The 25,619-nt window shown below is 38.1% G+C and overlaps 1 protein-coding gene across 1 annotated transcript in view; it reads left to right on the forward strand.

Annotated features, from left to right (window-relative positions):
• The first annotated feature begins 1,891 nt into the window (after positions 1 to 1,891).
• LOC127953645 (synaptotagmin-C) overlaps positions 1,892 to 25,619 on the forward strand; it is a 42,569-nt gene continuing 18,841 nt past the window's right edge. Inside the window, exons 1-6 of the mRNA XM_052552888.1 lie at positions 1,892 to 2,100; positions 11,422 to 11,785; positions 11,924 to 12,340; positions 22,355 to 22,759; positions 22,887 to 22,995; positions 23,714 to 23,896. Of these exons, the coding sequence (XP_052408848.1) occupies positions 12,193 to 12,340; positions 22,355 to 22,759; positions 22,887 to 22,995; positions 23,714 to 23,896 (845 nt within the window). The 5' untranslated portion in view covers positions 1,892 to 2,100; positions 11,422 to 11,785; positions 11,924 to 12,192. The remainder of the gene's footprint in view (positions 2,101 to 11,421; positions 11,786 to 11,923; positions 12,341 to 22,354; positions 22,760 to 22,886; positions 22,996 to 23,713; positions 23,897 to 25,619) is intronic.

Consider the following 25,619-nt stretch of genomic DNA (forward strand, 5'->3'; position numbering starts at 1 on the left):
TTCTGCACTTCTGAATTGACCATTTGCCGGTCTAAATAGTGTCAAAACAAATGATTTCATGGCACAGGCGTCCTGTGCTTCGCACTGTATGAATTTTCAGTGCAGCTGTACATGTGTGAGATCCATTCATCATCTCATCGATGACAAAATATGACCAGTATGTTCAAGCACAACTGATCGGCTTTCCCAATAACTTTAATAATCTCTGATTAGTGGTGCATTGTATGGGCATTTGTATTCATTGTGTGTTGACAGATGCTCATATTTCTTTATTAGTAGGATTATACAGTAGCACCTTTAGTAATGATTATTTGTAGTGTCTATAGTAATGCCCCTTGTGGACTGTAATGAACAGTTTTCACAGATTGATTTGCATATATGCTCAGGTTTTGATCCACCTAAACTAATTTTGATCAGATCGTAAATGTGCCCTTGGCTATAAGTTGTATATATTAATAACCACGTTTTTTTTTATCCCATCAGAAATAATTGCATAGGAACTGTTAGTATTTCATGAGTCCAAATATAGGAGATTAGCCTGTCAGTTTAATTTTTATAATACAGGGGTATTATATAAATTAGACTGACAGGATAATCTCATATCAGTGTGTCAATTATACAGTGACTTTCATGGGGTTGACTATTTTAGAGGGAAAAAATAATTTTAAACATCTACTAATGTATTTTATTTTTAGTGGGCCAGACCAATCTTTCTAGGTTTTGCACAGCTAAATAAACATATATCTAAAAGTCTTTTGAAATAAAACATTACAAAACGTTTTGTGATATATTTGTGATTTACAGTGCAAACTGCTTACTGTTGTGTGGTTACCTATCCAACTACCCTGTTGAAAGAAGAAAAAAACAGCACATGCTGGTTAGGTATGTTTTGAAGCTGAGATGCTGGTTTAAGCTGGTCTATGCTGGTCCTTATCTGTTCATATGCTGGTCTTAGCTGGTTGGACCAACTTGGGACCAATACATGACCAGCATAAACCAACCAAGGACCAGCTCAAACCAGCATCCCAGCTTCAAAACATACTTAACCAGCATGTGCTGTTTTTTTCAACGGGAGAACTAGACCAAAACTCACTCCTATTTTTAATCTCTTACAGGTTTCTTTTTTTTCTTTTTTTTTTTTTTTTTGCATTGTTTGACTGTTTTCCTACCTTCAAGGAGTTTATGAATTGGGAGAGTTTGTTTGTTGACATTGACCATCTGACTGATTAACAAGCCACCAAAAGAAGATGTCAGATTACCAGTAGAGACCCACAGGGACCACTACAGTTTCCAACTCATTACAACCAGTAAAACCATTAAGCAACAAATTCTGTTGTTTTGTTTTTGTTTTCTTTTCAGAAGGGCATTACTGAAAAGCGATTGTCTGAATAATTAATTGAAGGAAGACATTTTTTTTCGTCATGTGTGGAGAAAACACTAATAATTCTTAAATATTCCTTCTGGAGACTTAAATTTGTAGACACAAATTTTTATACAATTGGCCTACATTGTGAATGAACCGGTTGAGTGAATGATTCAGTGAGTGACTCGCTCATAACAAACAAAAAGACTGACGGTATCGCCACCTACTGGCTCAGCGATGCAGCGTGCAAAAAAGAGGGACTATTGAACTATTAAACGAGTCTTTTTTTATTGAATGCAGTAAGATTCACCAAATTCTTCACCTCATAATCTATTTTGTTATGTTAACTGTAACATTTAAAGACCTTGTTGAAACCTATTTAACTGTATGACAAATAATTACTGTTTCATACAAATAGAGGAGGTCTCTCTCCTCAACCCAGTACACTCTCACTCTCTCACTCTCTCTCTCTCTCTCTCTCTCTCTCTCTATACATCAGTATGTGTTTAGCACTGCACGCGCACTGGAGCCCGTGAGCGGAGACGAGGCTCGTTTAATATTCAGTGCACAAGGCGAAGGAGGGAGAAGGGAGGGAGGGCATAGAGTGAAATAGAGAGAAAAAAACGAGGCTGTGAAGACAGGCGAAAACACAGAAAGAGAGGAGGAAGAGTGGAGCGGAGCGGAGAGACACATCTTCTGTCCCTCTCGGTCTACCCTCTGGCATCCGTCTGTCCCAGGTGCGGTATTTCAGCCTTTATCTGTTTTTGGGTGTGCGGGGCGGATGATATGATGTTGCTGTTTTAACGGTCGCCTGAGAAAATTAATATTTGGATGAATGTGAGCTCGGAGGAGAGAGTGTGGATATCCTGTAGACAGTCGTTCCGTTCGAGATCTGCATTGCTTGAAACGGCACAGACTCTCTACGGATTGTTGTGTTCAGGTTATCCATAATATATCTGTCTATTTGTGCGCCTGTGTTGTAAAGGTCTGCACGTCTGTCCGGTATCGTCGTGCAAAAACCTCTCAGCTGCTTCAGTAATCTTCATTTATCAACTGCAAAATCATGCATGCATGAATATGTGCTCAGCATCGTGACCTCGCATTTTCAGATGAGCTTATGTGTGTGCAACAACGTATAGAGGGATGATCAGTCACTTAGACTCTGTCACTTATGTAATTCTGCTCTTAACCATATTTCCTACTCTACATGCTTAATCTGCATATGCATATGAAATTGAAGAGGAAAGGATGTGAAATGCACATAGGAGGCTGCTTTCCTCCTCTTCAAACCCTTATCAGTGTTCCTTCCCCTCCAAACCCCACCCCTCCCCACAGTCTTCAAAGGCAGGCTTACATGGACTTCTGTCAGACACAGGACCATAATTATGCAAATATTAATACATCCATATGGAACCATCACAGGAATCCTCTCCTTCGCTCACTGACAGCATATAACGGCATTGGTAAAAGCCATATGAGGGGGCGATTAATTCCCCCCTCAATGTGACGGAGCGGGTGATGACGTTGCCTGGCTGTCGGGCTGCTGAGAGCTTCCCTCCACGCTCTATCTGTGTGGGAGCTGAATCTTAAGGGCTGGCACACAGCGTCACCAGTATCCCAGGGTTCCTTGCATCGCTCACTGCTCTTTCTTTTGCCTGTGTTTTCCTGTGTGATGTTATAGATAATTTAGACACTCCAAGGGCCTGGACAGCGGAGCGGAGGAGAGAGAGGATGGGAGGGGAAAACCAGGCCCACATGAAATCAGCAGACTTCATTGGAACTGGGACGCTTGTCATTCATATAATTCTAGAAACTTCCCACCTCCCTTGCGTATTTGTTTATATTTAAATGGGCTAATTTTATTATGCTTTCAGCTAGTGCCTCTCACTTTTTTAACAGAATTTCTTGAAATACATGTTGAAAAAGCCTGCAGATTACATCTGGGCCTAAGGGTAACTTGAAGCAGACTTTAACCTGAAAAATCCATTTCCCACCATTTTGTACAGGTTTGACTGTGTTTGAATAGAACTCCTTTTAGACGCTGAAAACAATGTTGCAACATGCTCTACGTTACCTCAGCTTGCAGCCACAAGCGGCAAAGGCCCAAAGTATCTTTTTTACAGTGATATGTAATATCACCCCAGTCTTTGGCCAGCGGCGGAGGTCCGGTTGTGTACAGTACATGACAGCAGCCGTTGGCAGGGCAGTTTTGATGTGTGTTTAGTGGCCAGTGAGTTGGCCGGACACCGGAGACGATGGAGAAAGTGTCCAGGAACTCACAGTATCATGACAGATATGAGCAAGACAAAGATGACGCAGTGATCTGGCTGAGTGTTCGTGAGCAGAGGTTGTGACCGCGCTGAAGGCCGTTTAGCCTGGTTTCCTCTTCAAGTGCATGAGATCAGGGAGCAGAATGGTACCAGGTTGACAAAAGGGTTAGAATAGCGAGAGAGAGAGAGATGGCTTAAGGAGGGAGGGAGGGAGATGAAGAGAAATTGCTACACTAGTCTACTTAAACAGCGTTGTTATCATTTATTCATTCATTCCCACTTTGCAGGAAGTCTGGAAACATTTTGCTTTGAAGCCAAAGGGGTAAAGAAAATTACTGTTATCTTCCGACAGGTTTTTTATTTAAAAAAAAGCAACAGCCTTACAGAAAACAAAAGCAGATTAGACTCTCGATGACATTGCAGATAAGACCACAGGAATGGAGGTGATACAGTGAGTGTGATAAAGAAAGGGAACATAAAAAGGAGAGGAAGAAAAACCACAACGGCTTCATTAAGAAATTACTCTCATATCCTATTGGTTATACTTAATGGATTTACATCCCTTGTCAATAGAAGTGTTCAAATTCATTGCCTCAGTAGAGAAGAAAAGGATTAGCCATCATTTTTCTTTTACAATTAGTCTCAGTCACATCTATCAATTTCAGGGGAATAATGGAAGTTGTGAGGCAGGTTTCCATTAAGTAAAGTGGAAAGACAGGAAAACTTCAAAAGGAGGTAGGCGATTGTGGAAACCACAGTTGCTTGTAATGCATCTCGTATTTGCCTAAAATGTACATTTGTTATTCTCAATTGATCTCAATGGTGCTTTAAGCCAAAACATACAATACACATACACATCACTTCACATACAGACCAAAAGTTTGGAAACATTACTATTTTTAATGTTTTTGAAAGAAGTTTCTTCTGCTCATCAAGCCTGCATTTATTTGATCAAAAATACAGAAAAAAAATGTAATATTGTGATATATTATTACAATTTAAAATAATTGTTTTTACATTTATTATACTTTAAATTATTATTTATTTCTGTGATGCAAAGCTGAATTTTTAGGATAATTTTACATGATCCTTTAGAAATCATTCTAATATGATTATCAAAAAAAATTATCAAAGTTGGAAACAGTTCTGCTGCTTAATATTTTTTTTGACAAATTAATGATTAATGATTAATGATAAAATCTTAATTTTGGGGTGGAGTATCCCTTTAAGGGATTTGTTAGAAGGGTTAGAATGTATAGCCTCAGAAGAGAAGATTTTTTGTGTGGTTTACATGTATTACATACATTATATATATTTAATGTACCTTATATCATGCATATTTTATAAGCAAAATGAATAAATGTGCACATTTAATTTTTTAAGTTGCATTTGGAGATTGATTACATAGATCAGGGACATAGCATCCAATGACACCTATGATTTACATTACACAGCAACTAAAACATTTATATATCTGTATATTTAAACACTAGATTTGATACTGGAGAATGGCTCAAAGAGCCATAATACTGTAGCAGACTGACAACAAAAAGAGAGAGATACATTTTATTAGCTATAAAGTTTTATCATAGTAAAAATTGTGCATTCTCATTAAAATGAGCATAATGTGTATGGTTTGAGAGATGTGCATATATTTGATCAAGTGGATCTTATGCCAGATTCTTGGCGAGCAGAAAGGAAGACCCTGCTTCCAGGCATGTTGAGATTTGTCATCTTTTGGAGACTTTACAGCAACTTAACCATTAGCCTACAAACCAGTCAACTTAAATAGGGCAGTGGACGTTGCCTGGGGGACAAAACGAATTGCACCATTCTTCTTTGGCTTAAATAATTTCACCTCAGGGCCAAGGACAGAACCTCAGACCCATCTGCTCTCTGTTGTAGAAACAGGCAGTGACCTGAGCGACTACTGCTGGTGTGTGGTGTTGACGGACTGCCCTTCTGACAGATCTCGACTTAAGACACCTGACAGTTATGTAGTAAATGCCAGGTGTCTTATGTACGAACAGTCAGCAACATTATCCTTGTCAGTAACTTGTCTAATGACAACACACATTTGTGAGTGCTGGCTGCAGTCATTTAGAGGTTATTAGGACCCGTTGTATTATAGGACGGCCTCATTTGTCACGCTAGCTCATGGCCGCCAAAACGTCTGCAAATCCGCTTGAATGGATCAAACTGGTAGAAATAGACCGACTAATTACAAATTAAAAGATTCATCCACTTGGACATCATCGCTTTTAGTCATGTCAGAATTTATATAAATGAGAAATTAAGATCTGTGCCATTTTTAGAGGACACTTAGCTTTTAAATGAAAGCTGGATAGTCAAAAAAGGGGACTATTAATGATTGGCGATCTACAAAAAAGCTAAAATCATATTTTAGTTTTGTACTTTATTATTGTAATTATTTTTTTATTACTAGAAAACGTTTAAAAATGAATGAACTAAAAAAAATTGTTATTAATAATTTTTTTTGTTGATTTTTATGATTGTCTAATGATTAATCATGATTATTCACATACAAAATAAAAGTTTTTGTTTGCATAAAATACATGTGTTCTGTGTATATTTATTATGTATATATAAAAATACAAACATACAGCATACAGTTTAAAAATATTTACATGTCTAAATTTATATAATTTATATTATGAATAAATATATTTAATATATAAACATATATATTTTTTAAATATACATGCGTGTGTGTGTGTGTGTGTATATATATATATATATATATAATAAATATACACAGCACACATACATATATTATGTAAACAAAAACTTTTATTTTGGATGTGATTAATCGTTTGACGGCACTAATTTTATTTAAATTTTCTGTCATCATCAAGTGTGCATCTGAGAATCATCTCTTCTGCTTTGGATTCGCTTACTGTTGTCCGTCATTCAATGACACAGCGACCTGATCTAGTCTTTCTGCTTTCCGGTTGAATTTGTACGTCTGGGTGTTGTGTGGATTGTCTAGACACGAAACAGAGCTGCAGCCTTCAAATGCTTCCGTATGTAATGGCAATGCAATTATGGCTTTTTTGATGGATGTCACTGAACATTGACCTTTCTGGTTGTTTGTGTCCGTGTACATATCCATATAATCATTGCATTTTATTATAGGTTTTCATCTCTAGTGTGTGATTGGACAGGGGATTTTTGTCCATGATTGGACTGTAGCAATTCTGTCTGGCTTGCGTGTGATTGGACAGTGACCATACAGGTTGCTGGGGTCCCTTTTGTGGGGTATTGCTTTTCCTGGAGATATTGATTGAAACCTGGGCAGCAGTCAATGGAATGTCTGAGACTGGTTTCATGTTCTGTTGTCTGCGTGTTTCATGTCGGTGTCACTTGCATGGATGTTTTACCACCACATTATTCTATTCCAGCTTTTTTCCAGATGCACAGCCCATAATACCCCAGAGCATCAGTGTAGTTTTATTACAGCACATCACTTGTTAATGCCCATCCTCTAGACATTTACACTTGCATCAAGACGCTTTTTCCGTCTGGACTCCAAGGCCACACATTATATGCCCTTCCGACTTCTTTTTCTTCTCAAGCCTTATAGTTTATGTCTTGCTCCTGCTTTCTCTTTCATTTCTTGTTTCTTTCACCTGCTCTCCCCTCTCAGTTCCTCTCTAACTTAGCTCTCAATCGACCTGGCATTTCTGGACAGTGACACTTTAACTCGCTGCCAGATGGCCATCTTTCAGATTGAGATATGCAGCATTTTTAAGTCAAACTAAGAGATTTACAGGCTGAACTGCGTTGTGGAGAGAAGACAAGAGTTTTTTTTTGTGTGGTGGTTTATGAGCTAATCTGAGTCTCATTTATACAATTCTCTGAAGAGCTGCGATAGACAGATAAATGGACCTCAATCTGTTTGGGTTTCCTTTAGATGTCGCTCTGGACTGATAGACCGCTGGGGCACGCTGATTAGGCAACTACAAAGGACGGTTTGAATGAGTGTGTGGGAGAACATCTTGACCTGAGTCCTGCCCGAATGACTTATAGCTGTACTTAAGGCTTTGGCTGACCGATTGATGGATCGGAGACAGATGGAAAAGACGCAGCTAGCTGCAGAGAAACAATCCACCTTATGATGAAAGATCAATGACATCTTACAGACCTAAAAAGCATGAAAGAATAGTCTATCAGAATGATAGATGGACAATCGGCTCAGTAAGAGGAAGTGTCTCGTCTCGAGTGAAACAGATCGGACTTCTGGCTTTGAAAAAACTCTCCGATAAAAGCAGGCGATCGATGAATTGATTCACGTATTGATAGATTCGCACACCTTCATGGGCTTGCGCCGTTTTAGCTGACGCAGAGAGGGGATGAGGGGTGGAAAGAAACACTGAGACACGGAGCGAATGAGAAGGGAAATGAAAGGTGGAGCTTTGACCTGCTTTTGTGAGACAGAATGAGCACAGAACAAAGGAAGAATACTGAGAGATCTCAGAGATGTAGAACCTCATACTGACAAATTTTACAAACAGTACACGGCCCCTCAGCAAATGAATCCCTACAACATTTTTCCTCGATGCCGTCTGATTTGTGAAAACACAGATTTGTGACATGTATTTTAGGTTTTATGTCATGCACAAATCATTCAATTTTGATCATTGTATTCCAGACAGAAAAAGAATTACCGGTAATGACTGCAGTGTTTATGGTGTAACACTGCTTTTAATTCCTCTTTATGGAAAAAAGTGCTGGTAGCTGTACTCCTTAGTGTAGATCTGACCTTTCTTCTACTCCATCAACGAAAATCTTCTTGGAGCTACAAATTGATGAACTATTTCTAGTGCTGTGGTGTTGATGTAATAAAATGTTGTGAGTATTGGTCTACTTAATGTGAACATAAAGTGCTTTTATCCTCTACATGAGGGTTCAAAGTTTGCCCGTTCACAAGCATGAAAAAGCAAAGTTTGTTTTCTTAGTGTCTTCTATGCTCTTCGTCTGCAGTGTGCTGTGAGTGTGAGAAATGCTCTGTGTTGTGTGATTGTGTTGTGTCATGCCCCATTTTCACATTTGGTGTGGACAGACAAATTGCCTGTCACTAGAATCTTGTTGCAGTGCACCCTGTTAGGACAGTGTTAAGCTAAAGGTGAAGTGTGTCTACCGAACTACAATGGTAAAATGCTTTCTTTGATTTAGTTTTTATTTATTGCTCTTCTTTTTGGCAAGGATACTTTTTACTATCATTCAAAAGTTCAGTGTCAGTAAAAAACAATAATAATGGCTTAAAATAAAAAAAATAAAGGCTGCCTAAAATTCAGCTTTGCCATCACACTGTAATACGTGTAGGTACGTAGAGTAACACGGTGAAGGAGAGAGATATAAAGAGTTCTTTTGATGCACACGGGAGAATAAGGGCACATCCAACACAAATCTTCCAACATAGGATATAACATTACATTAACATCAATAGCAGACAAGGAGGAACTAAACAGACAGGGTTTTAAAACACAAGCGAAGTAATCAGGGGAATGAAAACAGGTGGGGATAAATCAATTAACAAAACAAGGAACGAAACATGACATGAAAATAGGGAAACACAAAAGGAACAGAAAGTCCATGATCGTGACACAAACAATTAAACTACATTACAAAATATATTAAAATAGAAACAGTTAGGCCTATTTCAAATTGTAATATTATTTCACAATATTACTTTTCTGCAGCCTTTTTGAATGCATAAGAGACATAAATCGTATGGATCCCAAACTTTTAAACAGTAATGTATGTTTCGTCTGAAGTACTTATTTGGAGGCCGTTTAATAATTATAAAACTAATCTCAGTTTAATATTTATGAACAGATATTATTGGCACATCCAGTGGTGTGAGTTTTGGGCCAGGCTATCATTTAATCAGACAAATGGTCTGAAGAAGTGAATTATTTATTGAGTTCTTATTTGTAACACTAGTAGAGCAGAAATTACTGACTTTAGTTCAGCCTTAAAGATACTAAATATGATCACAAAAAAAGAAAAGAGACCACTGTAATTATTGATCACACATATAGCCCCGCCCAAACCTCACGCCATTGGTTGAGCCCAAGAGTCTCCTGCAGCTCAAATTAACATTACAAGTAGGGATGCACCGAAATGAAAATTCTTGGCCGAAACCGAAAACCGAAAAAGAGAAATCCAAGGCCGAAAACCGAAACCGAAACACCGAAAGAAATTATGTGAATTATTAGTACCATTGCATTTATTGCTATGACCGTGTACTAACTTTACTAAAATTAAGACATTGCAATTGCATAAATTAATATTAAAGTTTCAAAGATAATTACAATTACATAACTTATTTAAAAAAAAAAAAACATAAAAATACATAATTACAAATGATGCAAATATTTATTAAGCACATTGCAACAATCATTGCAACAAGCACAGTATAAAATAAAATTCAAACTAAAAATGTATCCCACTCATGTGTATATTTAATAATAATGTACAGGCCTACTGGCCTGCAGAAAGGTTTTAAAATGAACAGTTCTCTCATAAAAACAAAGTGCATTTAGGTGAAGTGCATTTGAAATTTTTCTCTGTAGGACTAGAAAGTGCATTACTTCTCCAGTTGGCAAGACTGTTATCACTTCTGGGGATGGGGACTTCAGACAGATAACCATCTAGCTGTTGAGCAGTTGAGCTTGTCATCTGCCTGACATTTGAGAAATATTTGAGAGAGTGTATTTAAATAGGGCCAGGGCATAAATAAACATTTTTATCAAATTAAAGCAGAAATCTAGCATAAATATGGCTACAATCTGATATTATGTATGTATGTTTGTGTGTGTGTGTGTGTGTGTATATAGTAGCCTAAGAACAAAATAGCCAACGTATTATTATTATTTGAGGCCTTTCTTGCAGAATTTCACTGAACATATCAGACACCGATGGTGCATGCCACTCATCTGGTGCAGAGACCAGTCTTTTTTTCTGCGCTCTGATCTGTCTCCTACGCTTGGCGCTTCTCCGTCTCCACGCGGGTTCTCCGCATCCAGCGCGGCCTGGATCATTTCTCGTGCGCGCTGCCTTACTTCCGCATCCAAGTAATGGTCTTTATAACGCGGATCAAGCACATTCGCGATGAAGTGCAGAGGATCCGAAAAGATCTCAATGAGACGTGTGCTAACAGACTCTATAAGACTGTACTTTTCTTTGTTTTTACTTCGTGGTCCGTCTTAATCTCTTTAGGAGACGCTTTACTGCTGCGAATAAAGGAATACGAAGAGAGAGAATGTTCTCACTGGTGTTAAGTGAATGTCGCGTGGAGCTCGTGGTCTGGGCTATGCAGGTGCACGTGCAGGTCGCGGTTTCTGTTTGCGTCATCACAACATTTCGGCCGTGTTGTTTCGGTGATAAAAGTCTATCGGCCGAAAACCAAAAAGGCCATTTTCGGCCGAAAATTTTCGGTGGCCGAAATTTCGGTGCATCCCTAATTACAAGTTTAGCACCAAAATTACATGTCACTTTTAATCTTCACAGTATCATGCAACAACAGCTTACAAGATAAACTTGTTTTGTGGTTGACCACATCCTCGTTCCCGAGTTGCACTTTACAAGGAGAGCTGCTTGTCTTTGAGGAGAAACAGATATCCAGAATGATTGGTTCTTCTCTGCATGCTATTGAGCTCTGTGAGCTCAGCGGGTTGCCTTTATAATTTAACCATCATTTTACAGCAGTCTTTTTTTAATGACTCTCTCTCACACACTCTCCCTCTCTTCCTCTCTTTTCAGGCAGTTTCAGAGCTTCTGTAGAACATTCCAGAAATACAGCCATGGACCACAATGAACAGTAAAACTTGGATGGAAAAACAGAGAGAGAAACCTAGTGGAAATAAACCATACATCTCAAATCCAACCCTGCTCTGATGCTGCTTTAAGGACTGAGCCTGCAAACTCTTTCCTCTTCCCTGACTGATGATTTAACTGAGAGTAATAGCCCACAAAATCTAGGCTATGCTTTCTGAACAACAGCCCTAAATATAGTCTCGCTGTTTACCCATTGAGCAAATTCTTAACATTTATGTGAATTGAATTGGTTTCAACCTTCTTCACCATGACAAGGACTCAGGGATGCCATTGTCATCCTTTATAACAAGTATGTGCACAAAAACATCTTGCGAGCGAAGCACATTCAATTCAATAATGGATTTAACATAATAAATGCATGCATTGTCTTCTCCTCCCTTGCTCTCATTTATTCTTTTTCCCTCTCTCCATTTTTTTTTCTCCCCAGGAGCCTGTGTTATTATTTGAAAGAGTCATTGTGGCACACTTTCCAATGGGTTTAGTAGCCATTAAAGCTTTCATTTAACTCTCAGCTCCTTGTCGAAACGTTGTCCTTCACAATCCAAAACGAGACCCTGTGACCCTGTGACCCTGTGGAAGCGGCAGAAAGTGGACAGACACACCCTCTCCGCTCAGACGCCGTCCAGTTGGTGCGGGCGGTGAGAGCTGAGGCGCGATTGGTTGAGTGCAGGGTGGGTGTGCGATGCGGATTGGAGGATGTCGGGGGACTTTGAAGACGACTTTTGTAAGAAGGCGTTGGTGCTGGTGGAGGAACTGTGCTTCCGGTCTGGAGGCCTGAGCCAGAGTGCCAGCTGTCAAGAGTTCAGCTACATGATGAGAGGACCGAACAGACAGCTGAACACAGGTAAGAGCACACCACAACCTGGTGAAAGGATGGTTGGTCCAAAGATTAGCATTCTGTCACCATTTTCTCACTTCATGTTTTTTCGAACCAGTTTGATGACTTATTTTGAACACAAAAGGAGCCATTGTGCCAGTAGCTCTCTTGTCCATGCTGTAGCAATGAATGGGGACCAGAGCTTTTAAACTACAAAGGGCATCATGAAAGTGGTCCATATGACTTATATTCTTAGTCTTCTGAAGTTTCTTACAGGTTTGGAATGACAGGAGGGCGAGTCATAAATGATGACAGAATTTTCATTTTTGGCTGAACTACTGTACCACTCTAAAGCCTATTCAAAGCATGAATTGCTATGATTTATGTCTGACTTCTAACCAAAATATTGACTTGCACCTGACAAATGGACTAAAAGGATAATTTTCATCATCTGCCCACCTCACTGTGTCATGAGACCAGGAAAGAGCCTCACTGGTAAAAGCTCCTCGTTCATGTAATTGCGCCTGGCCGTTTTTATTTGTATTCACGCCATGCCCACCACAGGTGTTTGGGCTGGATGCTGTGTTCAGAGTGAGACTGTCCTGTTTACAGATTTAGTCATTATTGTTTAAATTCCCAAGTGCCCAGTGATTGAAATTGAATTGGACTTGCATTCTCTTTAATATGAAATGGCACAACCTCAGGTAATTTAAATCACTCTAAGCTCCTTGTGAAAAAATGGAGAAGAAATGAAGCTGCGTAGGCTTTCCTTCCTAGGGTCTCCAAATACCCAACTATCAACCAAATGGTGGAGGCGGTCAGTTAAAGATAATCATTATCTTTATTTCTTAAAGGGATAGTTTATCCAAAAATGAAAATGTTTTAATCGTTTACAAACCTGTTTGTCTTCACTTCTTCAGTGTATACCAATGGAAAAACATGAAAAATGTCTCCTTGCTTTTTTGTCCAAATAATGTCAGTGGGATTTAATATTATATGTACGGACAAAAACTAAATATTCTTTTTTGTCTTCTGCTGAAGAAAAAGTAATACAGGCTTGGAATGACAAGAAGGTGAATAAATTATGTCAGAATTTTCATTTTTTGGTGAACTATAGCTTTAACCAAAAACGCTTTTTCTTCAAACGGTTTTATTTGTCATGCCAAAACCAAAATTTTGGTGAATGTTGAATGTTACTATGCTTTTAAGATGTTTCGCATATGTTTATTCTGATAAATACAACCATTTCAAATTAATTCTGGACATTTGCTTACATTAACAGGTTTTGAAATAATGACTAAATGTTAGGGGTGGAACAATACTTGTATTCGTACCAAACCGTCACGGTACAGACTTCTCGGTTCGGTTGCTTGAGGCCTTACAACGAATACAGACAATTCACCCCCAATCCAGAATTGCAATGCAACGATGTTTGATAACCGGCCGCCAGCAGAAGAACAGTGAATGGCGTGAGTTGCTCACTGGACAGAAAGTTGAGTTGAGTTGCTCACGCTGGAAATGATGTGTTTTGTGAGTGTGTGTGTGTACATGTACATGCCATCATGATCACTTCAACTGTTTCTTTATACCAAGCAGAATCAGCTTTCTTGGTAACACTTATTGTCATATTAATACTGCATCAATGTATAAAGATCTGCTTTTATGTCTGTAGACTCACAATGAAAACAGTGTTTTTGTAAAAAAACAAACAAAAAAAACAAATAGGTTGTTGCTTTCTGCCATTTGAGTTTCCTTTCTGCCAACAAACTAAGTGTGTCACAAAAATGAACTGAAACTCACCTTATATAGGATACGTTACCTGTCGCTCAGTTTTTTTTCTCTTGTTTATCTGTAAACTAAATCAAATATATTTCAAATGAAAAGCAAAGAAACCTAGCACGGTAGAATCATTTTTTTTCTCCATTTTGTACTGAAATTGTATCGAGCTGTGACCCCTAACCAAGGTACGTACTGAACCGTGACATCTGTGTACCGTTCTACCCCTAGTTATTAGGGTGGTGCTGGATTGAATCCTGCATTTTGAAGTTAGAAGCATTGTGCAAAATTACATTAACATTTTACAGTTGTTCACTTAGCAGAGGCTTTTAGCCAAAAGCAACTTACAACACAAGCAATTTGTCCAAGGAAGAACATAATATAAATAGTGATACTATACCAAATTCCCAAGCAGTGCAACCCTACTGGAAAATTATCACTCGGCAAGCACCAAATGCAAATAAAAATGGCATGAAAAACATGTCAGTGGCTGGTAACTTGATAAGGGAATCGATTGTGTGAATGATAGTCTGACTCTCACTTGCGTAAGCAAAGTGAGCAATTCAAGTCAAAGACATATAAACCGTCTGCTAAAGAAAACATCTGACACCTATACCTGGTGATCAAAGGCTAGAAAGCACTAATATGGCTAAGGGAAACACAGTTCATGATGTTGTTTTGCTGAATGCATTGCAAAATAGTGACATGCACAGCTGAGCAGGACGGGCAGCTTACCATAGTATTAATTAGTGGGAAACTGAGGGAAGCTGCCTTAGGCTCTTTAAACTCTTCTGTACTCACAGTATGGCCCATATGTGCACTACAGCTGAAGGGTAGTCATGCCGTCAAGCAGAGTGTAACAAGGTGAAACGGACCATTTTTAACCCTGGGTCTCTGTATGTTGTAACAGCCAGTTACCACTTACTTGTAAAGCAGGATTGAACATTTCGATTTGGATTTGTGGCTTTATCCAAAGACATTTTACCACTTTCTATTTTATATTAGAGCGTATTTATTAGAAGGCTAAGGATACAACCCAAAAGTGACTCTCACCTTTCATTCCTCCCCTACTGCAGGGTGTTAAGTCACAGCGAGAATGAAATCGTGTGAATGCTTAAATTTGCTGATGGAATAAAACCAAAGATGTGTTCCATGCGTAAGCTTCAACTTAGTCTAATTGTAGCATGAAGGAGCGCTAAAATACTTAGCAAATGACTCTCTACTAAATATGTGTTGCACAGGAAAAATCTTAGAAAGTTCAGAGACTGTAGGATTTTTAAATACTTTTATTAAAGGGATAGTTCAGCAAGAAATGTTAATTCTGTCATCATTTATTCACCCTCCACTTGTTTCAAACTTGTATGATTTTCTTTCTTCTGATGAACCCAAAAGAACATATTTTAATATGAATGTGGGGAACCAAACAGTTGCTGGTAGCCATTGTTAGTATGGAACTCGGTTGCTACCTTCCACTGATAATTCTTAAAAAATATCTTCTAATGTGTTCAGCAGAAGAATGAAACTCATACAGGTTTGGTGACTAAATGATTTCACATTTTCATTAATGGGTATCTGCCCTTTTAAGCAAGGACACATTCAATTGATCACCGTAAGTCACTGTAAAAACGTAACTTATTAAAAAAGATTTCTATTTCAAATAAATTCTGTTGTTTTTTTATTTCATAGTTTTAACAAAATATTAAGCAGCACAACTGATTTCAACATTGGTAAAAATGTTTCTTGTGCAACAATTCAGCATATCAGAAAGATTTCTGAAGGATCACGAAGGACACTGAAGACTGAAGTAATGGCTGCTGAAAAAAATTCAGCTTGGTCATCACAGGAATAAATCATTTTTGAAATAAGATTTCACGAAATAATTGTATTTACTAAATTTTTTATCAAATAAATACAGCCTTGGTGAGCACAGACTTGTCTGACTAAAAAACCTGTCAAGAAAAAGTACATAATATAATATGTTTTGCTGTTTAATATATTTCTTGAATATTTATTTAAAATATTCCAGTATGCATTATGTAATAATACGTATATAAAAAATGTATTTATTGTATGTCATTTCTTTGTAAACTTTTTGAAAACTTAAGGTACATCTAATTTATCCTTGTCAAACAGTTATAAGGCAAAAAAAATGTGTTTAGACAAAGAAAATTCAATTCAAGACTACTTTGATATACAAAATTGAAGGCTTACTATATATCATATTTATATGCACATTCCTGCATGGACAGCTTGCAAATAACCAGCTGCTCTTGCTTTAAGAAGAAATGATGCAAGCAAATGAAGTACACAGTTAAGACTCTGATGGGCTGCTGCAACCCTACCCATCTCTCTTTAGGAGGTGGTGATGGTGTGGAAAAATCTATGAGACAAGATGAAATGAAAGCTTAGCAACGGGGCAGAACGCCGATCCTCCTGGTTCTGCCAACCCAGAGTTTGTAGATCAAACTCTCTCCCCAGATATACTGCTTCCGAACAGTCTTTTTTCTTTGCAAGCAGATCAATACATTAACCTTTCTAATCCCAAACCCCTTTCGTGTTTAGTTCTCTCTCCATCAGTGTCTGTTTGTTTGGCTCCACATCTTTCATTCCTGCAGTTCCGCCCTCTCCCGCACCAGCATCCTTCTCGCTCTCTCGCTCTCCATCACTGTCCACTTTTTTTCCGGGCCTGTTTTTCTCACAGGGGAATGCTTGCGGACTTTATTAACCCCTCTCTGGCGCTATCTCTCTCATTCCTCACCTTCGTCGTGTGGAGTGAATGTGTTATCTTGACCAGTCAGCCGATGTGTCTGCTTCAACATGTACACTAATCTGTTAGCTCCTTCCTGGTCCCTCCCCCTTTCTCCATCTCCCTTTTCCCTCTGATTTGTCCTTGTTGTTTTGTTTTTTTCCCATTTCATTCTTCCTCTCTGTCAGCTCCCTGCTGGAAAATCCACTTAAAACTGGCAGCCGTGTTTTGGGACATGCTAGCAGTTCTGTCATCTGACTTCTGTACCCTTCAATTCGTTTCAACGAAATATGAACAGTGACAGAATTATGGGTCGCTAACAGAGGGGCTGTTTCAATACAGCCTCAAGTTTCAAGACCACAAACTGGAGATAATTTATATACTACTTAAAAATGTAGGTGTTAGCTGTTGTTTATCCCCAGACCTGGAGTAATGTGTGGTCTACAATTTTTGTTTTACAGTTCTTCACTGACTGAAGTTTCAGAGTTTGAGAACCACTGTGATGAAGGATGGAGATGGATGTGTATATGTTTTGCTGGTTCAAGCTGCTTGTTGATACTTAGATCATGGTTGGTAGTAAACCAGCTGATGACCAGAGTGCATCAGCTTGTGACTCATTTATGACAGGCTAGAAATGTCATAAAACACTTTTTCACAGTGGTTGTCAAATGTTTTCAGCTGGTGGACCACATAATAAAACAGAAATTGTGGCACACCTAACACTCCAGGTCTTGGGGGAAAACAACAGCTGCCTACATTTTTTAAGTAGTATATAAATTATTCACCGTTTATAACTTTGAGACTTTAGGCTGTTTTAAAATAGCCTTTCTTTTAGCAATCCATAATAATTTTGCCATTGTTCACATTTCATTAACGTCTTGTAGCTAATGAACCTGAATAGAGTGCATGAACCATTTGACAGGTAGTAATGCTATTGAATTGAGACAACCAAAATCACAATTCTAACACAATTAATTATTTTTATGTGTTTATTATAAGTTAATTAATGTTGGTGCAGTTTGTCTTTTATGTTTTAAATATTTAAAATGACTGTATTTAGAATTTACAATGAAATCTATTATTTATCAAGATTCTTTTTTTAATCCTTTTCAAACACAGTGACCTGCACATCACAGATTGAGAACCACTGCTTCATCGCAATCGTCCTTCCTTCCTCTGTCTGCCTCTATCTATTTACCTCTTTTCTCCATTGATATATCTAAACTACTTTCCTGTCCCAGTGTCTTCCGTTTTCTCCTCCTATTTACCTTTTCCTCACTCTCTCTATCTGCGTCTTGTTCTTCAAGCTGACAGATCAGTCCCTTCTCTCCTCCCTCTGTCTCTCTCTCTGATCATATCTTTGAACAAGTAGTGATTAATGACATACAGAGACTGATGAATAATTCACCAAAGAGAGACAGAAAGTACAGAGAAAGGAAGAAGGAAAACCGCAAGAGAGAGGATGAGAGGGGTGGAAGGAGAGGAGTAGGATGGAGGGGGAGAAAGGAGGAGGAGGGCACAGGAGAAGCAAAGGAGACAAATGATGAAGGTGGGGTTAGATGAGGATGGAAGGCATGATGTCTTTCCTCTAACGCTTCAGAAGAGATTGTGTGCATATGCAGGCATGCCAAGGTTTCAGATATGAAATCAAATTTCATAATTGTTTGCTCATAGTATGGCCCATAAGTGCACTATTGCAGAAGGGTATTAATGTGGTCAAGCATACAGTAACAATAAGTATTTTTAACATAGACATGGATTTTTTTAATTGTAAAAGACAGCCGTAAATCTAGATTTGGATTTGCAGCTTTATACAATCCTTCCAGATTTTACCATACTGAAATTATGTATGTATGTATATATATATATAGGGCTGTCAGTCAATAAAAAATTTGAATCTAATTAATCACAGGGTGCTGTGATGAATCTAATTAGACGCAAACTAAATTTGGCTGTGAAAATAACCCCAAAAGATAATTTGAAGCTATTATTGTGTTAACTGTTTAGGCTTTATTTACAGCCTAACATAAAGTATGGGACATAAAAAAAGGTAATTTGAGAAACATCTCAGTACTTTTTGTTCATGCAGTGAAACATCTTTGTTTCCCAACAGTCTTCAAAATACCCTCTTTTATGTTGTGCAAAAGAAAGTACATCATTCAGGTTTGATACAACATGAGAGTTTAAATGATACTGTAAAAAATACTAAAACTACCAGCAAGTGACGGTAAATGTCTTTATGAATCGATTCGTTCAAACAGCTGATTCAGTCAAATAAATGGCTTTGTCTATAAATGGGTCTTTGAATCATTGATTCACTCGATTCGTTCAAAGCGCAGATTCATTCTGAAACTGAACACCGCTGTGTTGCTTGGAGACGTACAATTCTGCTGTGGCTTTATAGGTAATTTTTTCATTAGCAAACTTGAACAAAACACATAATATTATGTTTAAAATATAACACAATATTAACTTATTATTTACTGAACTGTTGTATCAAATCACATCCGCACTCATGCAAATTAGGACAAAAACAGCACTCGTTGCTCTCGCTGCTCGTGTGATATCACTTAAAGATATGAGATATGCATTATATTTGTCAACAGTCAACTGTATGAAATATGTGATCACGTACAGTTAATAAAACAGGTAATTAAGTTAACTCGTTAAACTGACAGCTAAAAAATATATTAGTGCTGTCAAATGATTAATCGCATCCGAAATGTTGTATACATCATATATGTGTGTGAATCGTGTATATTAATTATGTGTGTTTTTATATATATATATATATATATATATATATATATATATTTATATATTCACACACACACTCACACATACAGCATATATTTTGAAAATATTTACATGTATACACAATTATATATTTATATTCTTATATTTGATATTATATATAAATATATTTAATAGATAAACATAACATATTTTTTCTTAAAAATATACATGCCTGCCTGTATTTATATATACATAATAAAATGTGTACTGTATACACATATATTATATAAACAAAATTTTAATGGATGTGATTCATAAATATACACTGTATGAATATAACCTAATTTATTTAACAATGTGTATATGTATATATGTATTTCTAAATGAATGTATTATTTGCTGCACTCATATTAAATTAAATAAAAAAATTAAATGTATGCATTTAGCAGACACTTTTTTTTTCAAAGCGACTTACAGTGCATTCAGGCTATCAATTTTTACCTATCATGTGTTCCCAAGGAATCGAACCCCCAACCTTGCATATTATGAAGCATGGTGTTGTGAGAACACAATTTTCACAATATTGTAATTTTACCAAAGGCTTCAAAAGCTGAGCTAAACCTCATGATTCAGATTTTTACATTTTTTTCTTCCTTCCCATTTTATGTTGGATTACTGAAATCTCCTCTGTTTTCTGACTGTTTGCATTTCAAAGAATTTCTCCTCCTGTTATTCCAGTTAAAATTTCATTCCAACATCCTGTGAGACGAGGCCAAATAAATTACAATTCTAAATTAAAAGGAGCCAGTTCTGACTTTTGCCCATCCAAGACTGGTTCTTTGGAGACCTGCTAATGTGTGAACCATGCATGGAGAAAATACGGAGTAGTTGGGAGCAGAAGCAAAGATGGTGGATCAAAAACCGAGAAAGACGGCATGACGGAAAGGAAAATAAAGGGCAAGCTGACAGTCATACGATATAACCTTCTTGCATAATAGAAATTACAAAGTAGCTCAAGGTAGAACTGCCCTGGGGGCTTTTAGAGCTGGTGGGTGTTGTGTCTGAGGAAGTGATGTGAGTGCAGGGTAAGCGGAGGAACTATGTGGGTGTGAGATCTGAATAGAGCTCTTGAGAGTCAGGCTGACAGACAGGCTCTTTGTTTTTCTTGATTGGCAGGCACTTGTTTGTCCCTGCTTGCTGGAGAGGAGCTGTTCTACTCAGTCTGGTGCTGAAACCGAGTTGCCAAAGTCTCAGTTTTTCATGTGACTCAATTGTGCACACCCTTAGAAATTGTTATTAAAGGCTGCATGATTGAAAGCTCATACTCTGAGAGAGACAGAGTCATAAGGCTTAATCACAGTTTAGAGGACATCTTTGTGGAAATTGTCATTGGCATTGACACTTCTTCTGCTTGGAAATAAATCCATCGTTTTCTTGGCTTTGTATTCAGATAAGAGCTAGTGAATGTTGGGAGAGCCGGTGGTAATTTACAGGCACAATGCGCCATCTCCTTTCCTTTTTCTCCTTCTGATCCTCTCTCTCTCTCTCTCTCTCTGTCTCTCTGTGCACTTCCTTCAGTTTCTCCCAGTCATTCCCTAAGCTCAGCATCTGTCTGCCAACGCTACCTCATTTGCAAATGTTTCTTTTCAAATGTCTCTGTGTTCATCCTCCCAGGTTATGCAATCAAGCTTGTTACTTTAGAGTTGGAAACTGAGAACTGAGTTGCGTTTAAAAAATAAATAAAATACTGTGCCATAACCGATTGATTTCCATGTTCGTTTCCATTAATGGCTCTTGAATGTCTGGGTTCAACTGCCAATGATGTAGAACTGTTACTGAATCTACAACGTGGTAATTCTCTCTCATGTGATGAGAGAAAAAGATGTCAAATTATATACGGATAATAAATAGACAAGAAAAGTCAAAAATAAAAGAGAAGTCATAGCTAAGGCAGCACTTTTTTTAGTTTTGTTTGTTTTTTAAACAGGCACTCACTAGAGTACCCAAAAGAAGTTCAAATATTGCTCTGGTGCCCCAGTAAGGTTGGATTTTGACAGCGGGGTAGGATTTAGTCACAAAATCTGATCTATATAATGAACTGGTCAAAAAGACAGTGAGCTGTCAGTTTGAATCAGTCTAATGACTCACTCACTAACTGAATCGATCACTGAACCACATCTCGAAATGAACCGAGAACGCCTACTGTGTGCTGCGCTGTGTGTACTTAAGGCTTGTGATACTTCATGTTCATGTAACAATCCAAAGTTTTTAAATATTCATATTAATACAAATGATAAGAATTTTTTTTCTAATATATAATTTATGAATGCATTATTATTTATTTATAATTTATTTAGTATATATTCTTAGTTAGGACCAATTAGTCCTAAAAGAATCATTAGAATACTTATTAAGGAACCAGAAGCGTTCTATAAAATCTACCTCAGAATAATTAGATTTCTTCCTCTGTTTAGTATTGGTCTTTAGTATATAGTTAGGACCAGTTATTAAGGTCTTAAAAGAATCATTGGTGTAATTGTTGGGAACCAGAAGCATTCATTGGAATTTGAACCAGAATCATTACATTTCTTCCTTTTTTTATATAAAGTATATGTGTTTAGTATATAGTTAGAACCAATTATTCAAGTCCTAAAGAAACCATTAGTGTAATTCTAAAAGAACCGGAAGCATTCATCGTAATATGAACCAGAATCATTAAACTCCTTTGGATTTTTGTTACCTCTCAAGGTTGTAATAAATCAAACTCTCTCTCTCTGTTTCAGAGATCTCAGTGAGTCTGCTCTCCGTCATTGTAACGTTCTGTGGCATCGTGCTGCTCTCTGTCTCTCTCTTCGTCTCCTGGAAGCTCTGCTGGTTGCCATGGAGAGATAAGGAAGGCGGGGGTCTGAACTTGATGTCGGGGCTCCTGCCCGGCGGGGCCGGTCTGGGTGGGGTCGGAGGTGGAGGGGGTGCCTCTCTCCTTCCTCCGTTGTTGCAGAGGAAAGATACTCAATCCTCTTCCTCGCTGTATCCCACGCTCTCGCAGCATGGCCAGCATCACCCCCATTTCTCTGACCTGATGGGGGTGGAGGGTGGAGGGGGGCTGGTCGTGGGGGGTGTGGTTGGGGGTCCACAGGAGATGCAGGAGCAATCTTACCTAGACATGGACTCTTATCCTAACAATGCTGGTGAGCAAAAGTCTCTTCAGAAGCACTACTTTACTCTTTGTGAGACCAGAGAGTCTGTGATGTTGTTAATTATACACCATTCTCTTAACTTATCTCTTCTATGGCTTATGGTTTCTCTTGTTTTCAGCAAACCTTAAGTTGAGCCAGACATCTCCCGAGTTGCCCCCAGCTACAGAAGGAGGCTCAGCTGTGAAAGACCTGCCCAATGCCCACACCCAGCAGCAGGTCACCACCAGGTCAGTGACCTTCTCTTCTGCTTCCTGTCTGTGCTTTCTATGTGTGTGTGTTTTACAGGATGATGGAGTGAGTGTGTGGTTTGTGTCTTGCAGAATGTGTGCAGAATGTTATATTGAAGCGATTGAGTTAAAATCGAATGTTTTTTTTTCGTTTGAAAATTTCTTACATATGCTACCATGTAAAACTTTTTTCCTGTTGTCCAATGTTGTGAAATACTGTTAGTTTAAAATAACTGTTTTCTATATATAAAATGCTTAACTGTTTTCTATATATAAAATGCTTAACTGTTTTCTATATATAAAATGCTGATTGGATGCTCAGAAAACATTTCTTATTATTGCAACAAATACCATGATGAGTAAATGCTTTTTATTTGCATTTCCATTTTTTAAAAAACGAATATGCAATGCAAAAAAATCATAAAATTCTTAATAGTTCTTCCTTTCATAAATATCATCAGAAGACATTTAATTTCCCTCTGCCAGTCCTTGTGTTTGTATATACATACATTTTTAAATCTTCTCTTAAAACGTATTTTTTCCGGTTAGCATATATGTGATATGTTTCTCTGATTGTCAATCTCAATGTATTTTTTCTGTATGCCTTGGTAAAGTGCTTTGAGATATAACTTTTATAGGCGCTATATAAAATAACGTTTATTATTATTATATTATTATGTGCACGGGTGAGTGTGTTCACCCTCTGGTCTCTCTCCAGGCCTAAGCCCATGACTCACCAGCTTTCCAGCCCTGATTTCCATGGTGAGGAGAAGAGTGAGCAGCTGACCAGCATCGGGCAGATCAAACCAGAACTTTACCGGCTGCGCCAGGGAGACCAGGGGGATGGCAAACAAGGCGACACCTGCGGCAAAATCAGCTTCCTCCTGCGCTACGCCTTCAAGTGAGTCCATTTGGATCCATCCCTCTCCCCACGGGGAAGCATCTCATACGGAATTGTCACACAGTGTGGATCCATGCCTCTCAATACATCAGTGGGTTATAAATAGATCTCATCGGCAGGGCTCACAATTGAAAAGTCGAGCTGGAGAAAGAAGCAGGGGAGTTGCAGTCAGCACAATGAGTTATAGTCAGGCCTGCCGTGGGCAGCCCTTGCACGTCAGACCGGGTCCTTTATTTTGCCTTCACACAGAGGGACATTAGAATGGTGGAAAGTGCTGATGTTTGAGAAATGAAGGAAGGAGAGGCTGTTTAACTCATGAATTATATATGACCAGCCACTTTAAACAGCACAGCCTGTCAACACATAATAACACAGCACTGTGTTACGCCCAGAATTACAGAGGAGGCCGAGGGAGAGAAAGAGATGGAGATGGGTGAGTGGAGATTGATATCTCATTCCTTACACATAGGGAGCAGTTCAAATAAATGATTTGACACCTCTGTCCCTGTTCATTACATTATCGGTCTATTATGTTTTACTGTGAGTTCTAAGGTGAGCATGTCATGATTGTGTGTGCGAAAGCAAAGCTTAAAGGGATAGTTCACCAAAAATAAAAATTGTGTTGCTTCAAATCTTTTTCTGTGGAACAGGTAAGGAGATGTTTAGCAGAATGGCTAAGCTGCTCTTTTGCATATAACAAACAGCCGTGATCTCTTGTTACTTTTATTTCATGAAAAAAAGAGCAGCTTAGACAGTCTGCCTAACATCTTTTGTGTTCGGAAGAAAGAGGGTTTGAAACAATCAAGGTGAGTTGGGGATGAGCAATATGTTATGGTAGAAATGATAAACTGGTAGAACTTTGTCAACCATTTTAGATTTTGAATTAGAAACAGTTAATAACACAGCACTGTGCTTCTATGCCCTCCATAGTCAGCAACAGAACTGACACGTTCAAGGCCCAAAAAGGTAGTATGGACATCATTAAAATAGTCCATGTGGCATCAGCGGTTCAGCCTTTATTTTATGAGAATACTTTTTGTGTGTAAAGAAAAAATAACAACTTTATTCAACAGTTTCTTCTGCTCCTCACCAGATGTTGACACGTTCACAAGAGCACCACAAAACATTCATTTGTATTTTTGTTCAATTCTATTACATTGTCCTGTTTCTTGTAGTCAATTTAATACTTTTTTATTATTATTTCTGAACGTTTACTTGTCTTTTTACTTATATTAAATAGGCTAGTATTAGTTTTTGCTGTTAGTCATCTAAAGTTTTGGTGTTGTGATTTTCTTTTCCAGCAAAAATAACTATATATTGTAATCATGAAATTAAATTACTCATATCCTGATATAATTTTTTTTTTAGCATTTCGCCCACCTGTAGTGTGAGTAAATGAACAGAATTTCTTTTCAAAGCAAATGCAAAGGGAAATGTTACTCAGCGTTTGCACGAGCGCTAACGGCCAAGATTGTTTCTCATCCCCATGTGTGTTTAATTGACATCATCACACCTCCTGCTATGCCGTTGCGTTTGCAATACATCAATGCGAATATGTCACAGCTACAAGCATTTTGGGAATAGCGGGCAGGTTGACACTGTCAGTCAGAGTCGCATCTGGCGAGACGTGGCTTTCTATCAGCACAGCAGTAGGCCGATAACACATGCGGCGCAGAGGGAATAGCAGCTATTTCTAACCCTTTGTCCAGGAAGGTTGGAGCCA

Source organism: Carassius gibelio, chromosome B3 (assembly GCF_023724105.1).
Source record: "Carassius gibelio isolate Cgi1373 ecotype wild population from Czech Republic chromosome B3, carGib1.2-hapl.c, whole genome shotgun sequence".
Taxonomy (NCBI): Eukaryota; Metazoa; Chordata; class Actinopteri; order Cypriniformes; family Cyprinidae; genus Carassius; species Carassius gibelio.